Source organism: Hipposideros armiger, unplaced genomic scaffold (genome assembly GCF_001890085.2).
Source record: "Hipposideros armiger isolate ML-2016 unplaced genomic scaffold, ASM189008v1 scaffold_76, whole genome shotgun sequence".
NCBI classification, from domain to species: Eukaryota; Metazoa; Chordata; class Mammalia; order Chiroptera; family Hipposideridae; genus Hipposideros; species Hipposideros armiger.
The window spans coordinates 3,407,093-3,417,503 of NW_017731426.1; the positions used below are offsets into that span (position 1 = coordinate 3,407,093).

General features: G+C 32.6%; 1 protein-coding gene across 4 annotated transcripts in view; it reads right to left on the minus strand.

The window, feature by feature from the left end:
* EPS8 (EGFR pathway substrate 8, signaling adaptor) overlaps nucleotides 1-10,411 on the minus strand; it is a 74,381-nt gene that overhangs the window by 46,096 nt on the left and 17,874 nt on the right. For all 4 annotated transcript variants that reach the window (XM_019643304.1, XM_019643303.1, XM_019643306.1 and 1 more), the window contains 5 exons: nucleotides 9,328-9,395; nucleotides 7,438-7,599; nucleotides 5,533-5,682; nucleotides 2,839-2,921; nucleotides 2,155-2,291 (listed from right to left, as the gene is read on the minus strand). In XM_019643304.1, coding sequence (XP_019498849.1) covers nucleotides 2,155-2,291; nucleotides 2,839-2,921; nucleotides 5,533-5,682; nucleotides 7,438-7,599; nucleotides 9,328-9,395 — 600 coding nt within the window. The remainder of the gene's footprint in view (nucleotides 1-2,154; nucleotides 2,292-2,838; nucleotides 2,922-5,532; nucleotides 5,683-7,437; nucleotides 7,600-9,327; nucleotides 9,396-10,411) is intronic.

Sequence of the window (10,411 nt, forward strand, 5' to 3'; positions counted from 1 at the left end):
AAGAAGAAGAAGAAGAAGAAGAAGAAGAAGAAGAAGAGGAGGAGGAGGAGGAGGAGGAGGAGGAGGAGAAATCGATGAGTCTTAGGAAACTTAATTAGTGGCTATTAAGTGCTTTAAGGTAATTAGAATGTATGTGTATAAAATCTTGCCAGTTAGCTGCTGTTTTACATGTGGTTAGTTGCTATCTTGGCTATAGTATATACTACAGAAAGCAGCAAATTGCACTTGAAATATAGCTATTAGGAACTCCAGATAAGGTGAGGTTAGATGGAAGGCTAAGGTGAGGGACAGATGTGGTATTTCTTGGACTATTTCAGGGTCTGTGACACAGCTAGGAACCCCATTGCCACTGTCACTGTTCTACAGAGATCACTTCTGGAAATCAGGGGTAGAACTGCCTCAAGGATTTAAAGGAGTTGTTCAGCCTGAGTAAGCAGAAGCCTTAAGAAGGATCAAAAATATACTCCTTTTGGGAATCTTTCCAACTAAAAACTGGCCTGGATCCAGACAGAACCTCACATGATAAGTATTGTGTTCTGTTTGGCCTGGTAGTAAATTAGTTCTAAAAATCTTACCTTATACAGATGTGATTGCATGGAGTAATTTAGACAAAATCTAATGAGAGCCCAGAAACCTCTGGGGATAAATTTTCTCTTTGTTGTAAATTATATTAGGTTTTACAGATGTTTTTACAACTTTATTCAGAATGTTTGTAAATTTAAAATGTATTATCCTTCCTCAACTTCAAGGAAGACCATTTTGACTTCTCTCAAAATAAAACCCACATCTCCTCCACAAAAACAATGACAACAACAAAAATACCATAAGTACACAGAAAGTAGTAAACATAAACTCCTAACTGGTTTTTTAAAATATAAAGTTTACAGACAAAATGGATCAATAAAAATTTATATAGTTCCTAACAAAACTGTTACAAAGTTAAAGTAAGTAATAATTCCTTTATTTTTAAAAAATCAATGTTTCAAAGATTTATTTCTTTCATGTGTTTAGTAGCCGGGATTACAGGTAAACCTCTGAAAATAACTTTAAGAATATGAGAAATTTAAATAAAAGGGAAAGCAATTCAGAAAATACAATTATTTCAATTCGGTAAAAATGAGAACCACCATAAATTATGTTTACTATACCACACTAGGTACTGTCATTGACATTATTTGATTTCAGATTCACAGCAGCCCATGAGTTATTATCCCCATTTTACAAATGAGGCTGAAGCATAGAGAGAAAGCTGTCCAAGGTCACACAGGTAGATCCTGGCCTTGGTCCAGAACACAAGTTTTGACGCACCACACTCAAAATACAGTCACTCCCTTTCGCAATCAAGTTCCATTGTTTAACTATACTGCTAGATATCCTATGAATAATGTTTTATTAGATAAAGGATAAGTGGTTTAAGAAGTTTCATTGAACTAGGAGGCAAAAGAGTGAAGCTCTAGTTCTTACCAAATTCAGACTTGCTGGATTACAATTTACTCACCCTTAAAATGAAGAGATGGGGCCAAGCATATTTTAAGGCATTTTCCAGTAATAAAAATTTCAGATTTGGTAAAACATTCTGACATATAAAAAGTTACCCAAGGGTCTATGTTTATAATTATTTGGTTTTACAAAAAGAATGTTGTTAAAATGATGGTACATACAAAAGGCCCATTTGACAGGGTTAGCCAGGTGGGGAATGCCTTTTACCCCCTTTCCACTGTCCTGTGACTGTCCTGACATCCTTCCCATGTAACCACAACTAATTTGTCCAAAAGAAAACAGTGGTAAGACAGTAATAATAGAAATCCTTTGAAGTATAATCTGAAAAAAAATAACAAAACCCCTGATAATCTCATTTGTATTGATAGTCCCAATTTCCATCTTTTAAATTTAGTCAAATCAAACTCCCCATTGTTGTATTAAAAAAAAAAAGACTCTAATCCTAACACCATATTTATGAAATGACTGGTCTTAACTCTCATACCCAATAATCTTATAGTGTTCAAGGCTTAACTTCCCTTTTTCAAAGATTTATTTTTAAAACTAACCTCAAGTTTCAGCTAAGAAATTAGCATCAGAATTTGAAAGCAGGAATTACTCATGTCACAACCCAAAGTAAATGTTCATTAAGCATCAATTCCTAGAAATACTCACAGTCCCCTTGGTCAGCTGCCCACGCAGACCAGGCTGCCACCCGACTTCTAACATCCACCTGGGTAACAGTCCCAGGGGGCACAGGGGCAGGAGCTCTGGGTGGAGGCGGTATACCAGGGTCTGCTTTGGAAATCATCCTAAAAACGATGAAAACAAATTGAATTGTTATCATCTCTATTTCCATAACACCAATTCTCTCAATTCATGGTGTTAGTGCTTCCACCTCAAGAAGAACTATGTCAAGGGGTAGAACAATAAGGATTTCCTAACTATTCTATATAATGTATATTTAAAAATGTATGTACAATACAAAAATTTAAATTCAGCTGAAAGCTAGGTTTCACTTTTTTTCTGGGTCTCCTGTGATTTGGAAGGCTATGAACCAACTATAGTCCTACTACCTATTTGTATTCCCTTAGGCTACCTTCCCCTAAAATGCCCCTCATCTTTTATGACTCTCTATGACAATAAAAGTGGGAGAAGTCATATCAGAGAAAGACCAGAAACATGCAGAGAGACGGTGCACACACATACTGACAAACCTGGGAGAGCAAATGAGTTGAGATTACAGGCTGTAATCTGCAAACTATACCTTCATTGAAAGTCATTTTTCTAACTCTTTAGAGGAGAAAAGACTTCCAAACAAATCAATTGTACCCCTTAATTTCTTTTCTTCTTTTTTACCTCAGGGCATCAGGCCGCCTCTTCTGTTTCCCTCCTTTGCTGTCGCTGATTGCACTTTCAATATCTTCACTAATTAGGTTTGCCTGCAATGACAAGTTACCTCAGAGGTTATCGATTTTTCTTGTCTTGATATGTAGGTTAAAACAGAAAAGGAGATTATGTTCCCTGTCTAAAACAATGAGTGTCTAGATGCAAAAGAAAAGTGTTTTTTTTAATATGCTTTCAAAACATGCTCTTCCTTTTTTTTTTTGGATGAACTTTACAATGACAAGATTTAAAAACTGAAGGAATTTTAAAATATTAATCCAAATTCCTTTAGTTTAAAAACAGCTATCCTTGTATAATGTCAGAAAAAGGATTTGCATATGCTAAAAGTATCATCACACACTAGAAATGTAAATGGGTACATATCTCTGCCTGAGAATGAAGGAGTTAGAAGGGTGTGAATGCAGAGTGGGGTTCCTTCTGCTGCTCATCCTTAGGATCAACTGGGCACCCATTCACCTACTGAAACAAATCACTCAGTCCCAGCAGAGCAGCCCTCAAGTTTAGGACAAATCCACTATAATCATGGGATGAACCCCAATACTAGACTACCCTTTTTGATGACCACTTTGTCATTTCAAGTAAAAATTAATGTTCTCTAAACAATTATCTTTTCCAACAAGAAAAATCTGATTCCGTTTTCTTGGGAATCAATGTGAGATTAGCAACAGAGAGGTTTATTTTCTTTGGTTGTGAAGTTTATTTATAGGCAGTGATTATTACTGTATATTGGATTCTTGCTGAGATGCATTCATTTTCTATTTTTGCTCCTGCTTATTCTCTGTAATTATGCATGTTTTTCTCAAAAAATTGTGTGTGTGTGTATTTATATTTATATATAAAATAGTCTTTTACCATAAGCATAGGTAATCATAAAATTTGAGAGCTGAAAGGGCACCAAGATTATCTAATCTGTTCTCCTTGTTTTATAATTAAGAGAGCCTAGGAATGCTCATATGATGGCATGGACAAGGTCACACTGCTAGTTAAATAAGAGTGCTAATGCATCCCAGTTCAGTGTTACTTCCATAAGAACATCCTGGTTTCAGGAAGACACTACAAACATCACATCAAAGGCTTTCTGTTATGTGGGAGATTAAAACTGAAGTTGCCTAAAAACCCTGAGCTTCCCATAGGAGACTATATTTCTAAAAAAATTTTACTACAAATGTGGGCAAGAGCATTGGATAAAGTCCTGTAATAAAGAAACTTTAAAATTCAAAAGTGATGTTGCAATATGACCCATATAATAGAAAGCACCCCATATTTCATTGCATTTATATTTTCAATGGAGTTAGAAAAAAAGTCTTATATGTGGAATATTGCATCAATGAGTTAATGCATAATAGCTACAGAGCAGCACTTTAGCTTTTAATTAGGACAAAACAGTATTCACAAATCGGTTTTGGTACTATCAGTATCACCATTCCCTACCAAGTAAAGCAAGCCTTTTATTCCCCAAACTGAAAACCAGAAACTTTACTCAGCACAATAACTATAGTTCCCAGGAAGGACTTTTAGAACAAGGAGGCAAACACCAGATTTAAAATGCCTTTTAGCTTAGTTCTCTGTTTTTAAAATGTTTGAATTAACTTTCACTATACTTTCAGAGTAAAATATTCACTTTTAATACTTACTGGTTAACAAATCTGACCTTGCAAAATTGTTAATATACTTCATTACTTGCAAAAGACACTATATAAAAATCAGATGAATATTCCATATACAAATTAACTAAATGCCACATTTCTTTTCAAGCACAATATTTAAAAAGTCATCTATGACATAAATTGAAATAAGAAAATTATAAAATATACTATTTATAGTCAATCTTAATTTATCTATCATATTTTAATGTCAAAGAAATATAGAAAAGATCAAATGACACTTTATGCTAATCTCCCAGCATTTCTTTACAAGATAAAAATTACCTGTATATTTTATAATATACATAGTGATACACTATTGCTTGGGTAAAGTATCAATCAACTCAACCCAAAATGATTTCCCTTTTTGAGAAATCAACTCATGAAATAAAGATATTCAAGGTTGAAGGTATTTTCTAATGCCTAACAAAGCATCACAAATTATAATCACTTGAAAATTACGGTATATTTTGAAATATAAATCTTCAGGATACAGTGTGTTATTACCAGTAGCTATGCTCAACTATTTTAGCATTATCATTTGGGGATTACAAATCTTGAGCAATTATTTAATTCACATAATTAAATGGTAAACTTTAAATCAGCATCATAGAAATTAAGTGCTATGTGGCAATAATCCATGGTATACGACTGGTGTACAATAAAATAATATGGCATGATTATTTATTCCCCATGAAGCATGCTTTTTGAAGAATCAATTTTTAATTATAAGTACAAGTCACTCAATGAAGAATTTAGTATATTATTTAGGCATTTTTCTTTCAATAAACAGAACATATCTGATTTTTTTTGTACCACTCTCTCTCCTCTTTATCTACTCGGTCTAGAAACCCTAAGGAAGATGCTAGGAATTTGTTTTCCTTACAAAATTCTAAGAAACTAAAAACATATTATAGTACCTACTAGCCACTTGACTGAAGTAAATACTTCAAAAGCAGCCAGAGCAGCTGCTTAAAGGAAAAGAAAGTGCACCATTCTTTACCTTAATCTCATCACACTGGAAAAGATGAAGATCTGGCTTGTTCTGAGTTGGCTCTTTGCACACCAGGGCAAGAATTGAATCGTAGTTACAGGAATGCATCACAGCTTGGCAATGCTGGATTGTGTTTAAAGGAAAGTTCTCCAGTTCATTCTATAAAGTAAAAATATAACTTGCCTTATCTTTTATTATATATATATCAAACCCAATACACAAGGAGCTCCAGGCCTTGCACAAACTATTTTTAAGGAGTATAAGTCATATTAACAATGGGTATTAGTAAACACTTGTAGATATGGAGGGTGAGCAGGTACAAAGTGGCAGCAGAAACAAGGCTGGGCTAGATGGTGGGTGGGAGAAAGAGCAACAAAAATGGAAATGCTTGTATTTCACAGAGGAATGTAGCTATGTTCTTAATAAACAGAATACTGAAGTTGGCATTACTGATTTCCTCAGGTTACGCAGTAGAGATGATGTTTTTAACAGCATAAAAAGTAAACTGAGGGCTCATTCCAAAATTATTCACCATCTCACATCATAGTCTTTTCCCTCTAGTTATGTAATATCATATTTTTTACTTGAACACTGTATAGTCATACATACAAATATGCATACATACATATACACATATGTACATACAAACGTTATGCTAAGAATATGTAATTTGTACATTTTTTATTTCAGTGAATCCCTCAAATGCAAAAATTCACTAATAGATAAAACCTAGCCAAAAATGTATAACAACAGGATCAACAGGATCTCACTAAGAAATACATTCTTCAAAATGATCAAGGCATTTAGTGGTAGAAAAGTGAATACTCTCTCACCAATAAAGAATTGTGCAAAAGAATACCAACAGATTAAATAACTAGAGTACTTATTAAAATAAATGAACTTTATCCTCACAATTAGAATTCTGTATTTAATGAGATATTTAGGGTACTTATCCTTACATTAATGGCTTTACACAAATAGTAAGTGGTATCGTGATGTAATTGATGGGAGAAATCATGATATTTTTTTAAAGTAAATAAAATACAATATCCCCAAAAACTGGAACATAAAAAAACAACAACTTTTATTATGGACAACACATATACATATATGTCACATGATAAATTTATTCTACATCATAATTCCCTGGGATGCAGCAAAGGTGAAACAAGAAATGCAGGTTACATTAAAAGACTATGTAATTCTAAGCCATACTAGAGAGATAATAAATTTTCTTTCTTTCCTAAAGTAAATTAAATAATATCCCCTCTCTATAATTACTCAAAACCATGAGGATCAGAGAAGTACTCATTTGTTCTCTACAGTACACAAGGGATAAGACAAAACAAAGGGAAAATTTTACACCAACTCCTATCAGAATACAATATAGTTACTTTCTTTATCTTAGGAGCTCAAGTGCTTATTAGATGATGGGACTCAGAAAGGTTCTCTTTTAAGAGCTCCAACATCTTACCTACCAGTCACGTGAAAAAAAGTTTACTCCTGTGGAGTTGGTAAAAATTTAATACACACACAATCCTTTCTCCCAGTTCACTCATTTACTGGGATGTAGTTCAGCCTAGCATGTAATTAATGTATGCCATAAAGTATAACACCCCACTGGGGCCTTATTTTAGCACTATGTATTTTTTCCTCACTTCTTCCATCTTATCATCTGTGGTTTAAAAATATTGTATCCCTCTATCTCTAGTTTTAAAAACTGATTTTGCATACATAATATATATATATATATATATATATATATATATACAGTATACTTTTTTCAAAATCATTGACAAAAATATTTTATTCGATCAAATGTTCACCCATTTTCAAACAATCTGACCTAACTGTAAACATAAATATTTGTAGAACTGTCTTAAAAATAGAATAGTATAAATTTTACAAACTTGCCTTTGACTCTAAATCAATCAGGCTCACGGCTCTGTCATCCACCTGAAGAATCATATCTTGAGTCCACACTTTGCCCTTGGCATCAAGCAACTTCAGCTTCCTTATTCCATCGTCAATAGTTATCATAGCATCTTTCCGATCCAGAACAAAGGTAGTCAGGTGCTTATGATTGGCAATAAGAAAAAATACTTGTTACACACACTGTGTATTAGTACACATTTTCCAAAAGAGAGCAAAGTTAGCCTAACTCACATCAGCTAGCAAAGAGGTGAGAAAGTGTTCTAGAACTTCACAGTTATCTTACCGAGATAACAAAATCAAGCAGGTTTTGCTGAATAGAGGAAATACCTTGAATCAGAATATAGCTAAATGTGTTTAATACTGAGCCATGTTAAACAACATAAACATGTCATAAGAACAAATTCTAAACAGCTTAAATAACAGACTTAAAATTATCCTCCCCCCACATTTTATTCCATTGTGGTTATTTGAATGCTGAACAATATAGCAGGCAATCTACATGACAGCTTGAAAACTATACCCTGATAAGTGAAAGCAGAAACAGAAACTCTAGTCTGTAACAATTATCAAGCTTTTCATTTTGCTGAAACTACTTAATTAAGCAAGCTTGAGACAGCTAGGAAACTGAAAATAAGAGCAATTTAAAAATTACTTTCCCCCTCTAACACTGTCGGTGGGATTATAAATTGGTACAGCCACTATTTAAAAAAGCATAGAGGATTCTCAAAAGATTAAGAATTGAACTACCATATGGTCCAGCTGTTCCACTTCTGAGTATTTATCTGAAGATCTGAAAATACTAATTTTAAAATATATATACACCCCATGTTCATTGCCGCATTATTTCAATAGCCAAGGTATGGAAATAACCAAAGTGCTCATTAATGGATGAATTAATAAAGAATATATATTACATATATATATGTAATATATATGGTATATATGTATTATATATATGGTGTGTATATATATATATATATATATATAATATGTATATTATATATATATTTGAATACTACTCTGCCATAACAAAAGATGAAATATTGCCATTTGGGACAACATGGATGGACTTTGAGAGTATTATTGTAACTGAATTAAGTCAGTCAGAAAAGGACATAAACATATATTATTTCACTAATATATGGAATACGAAACAAAAAAGAAACTAACAAAAACAAACTCATAGATGCAGATAATAGATTGGTGGTTACCAGAGGGTAAGGAGCATGGGAAGAGGGCAAAATGGATTAAGGGGGTCAAGTGTATGGTGACAAATGGAGATTAGACTTTTGGAAGTGAGTATGATGTAATAAATACAGATGTCGAATCATAATGCTGTATACTTGAAGTTTATATAATGTTATTAACTAATATTATCTCAAAAAAAATAAAAAACCACTTCCCTACTTAAACATTTTCTAGTATAATCAAAAGACACCTAGATTCCAATTAAGAACAAATATCTTAAAAGATAACAAGAGGATAAAATAAAAAAGAAACCCGTGTTTCAATACAACAAATAATGACTTTAGATAAAACCAAACAACTCACTGAAACTGTCAAAGGCTTAATTCCAAGAAAATTCTATAATACAAAATAGAAGCCTTTATCCTATTTTTAACAGAAATAAGGTTGACAATGATAAATGAGTACTTATAATTTTAATTTATTCTCTATGAAAATAGATCCTAGACTAACAAGATACTTTTATATTTAACATCTCTGCTTTATAAAAATCTATAAGAAAAAGGTCAATACAATTTAGAATACATTGTAGGATTGACATAAAAACATAATTCTGATTTTACTACCAATTTTTATGTCCCTCAAGTTTCATTCTAAATTTTAGCAAACATCAAAGCATCTTACTTCAACACGGTATTGGGATATATCTGATACACTGCTGATACTGTCACGTGCATAATTCTTCCTTTGTTCTGAAAGAGAAGTTTAAAAAGCCGTTATTTACCCACTAATAGGCTGAAATTCAATTCATATTTCAGTGTCTTGTGGCGATCTCTAAAACTAGTCTATCTCACATTTAAATACAGTAGTTGACAAGTCACCATTGTGTCATGTTTCTGAAAACACTCTTTATTCACGTAAATTGAAAAAGCCACCAGAAAGCTAAAATGAAATGCAAGAACAATTTGACTCAATATAAAATTTCACAATCCAAAAGGTTATTAACAAGATTATTATTAACGTTGTAAGATAAAAAGGTATTTTGTCTAAAGGCTTTATTAATCAGAGACCTACTGTTTGGAAAAAAGATAAAAACTGACTTGTGAATTTCATCTTTTAGTATATTGAGAACAAAATAGAATTATAAATACTGTCATAGATACTGTATGATATGAGTTAGACTACATCATTAATATAATAGGCACTGCAAGAAACATCTCCTTTCACACCATCCAAACTATGGAGAGTGTTAGAGGAGATTTAAAACAATCTTTCAATCAGACTGAATTATGAGTTTTCTTTTCCATTAAACTTTAACCATTTTCACACAGCACCAAAACACACAAATGTGATACTCAGAATTGTAGATATAAACTGTTAGAAAAAATAAGAACTTAGGTAGAAAGTTACTGCACCAAACTATTTTAAAAGCAAAATTGAACCTTTAATTTTCTTTTGTAAAATGCTGCAAAACCAAAATAAAATATAAAATATGTGGAGGCAATATTTTGCATTTGTTACTACTTTCTAATCAAGCAAGTTGCTTATTTGGAAATTCACAGTTGCCCTATTTCTTCTAAAGCAGAATGCCATGATGAAAAAGAACTCTAAGTGGGAATCAGAAGATTTTTATTCTAGCTTTAGCTCTGTCTCTAAGTAGGAGGCTAAATTTGGGCAAGACACTTAACCCTGGGCCTCAGCACCCTTATTGTAAAATAAAAGGGTTAAACAAGATCAAACCACAAGGTTACTGAAATTCTCTGTCTCT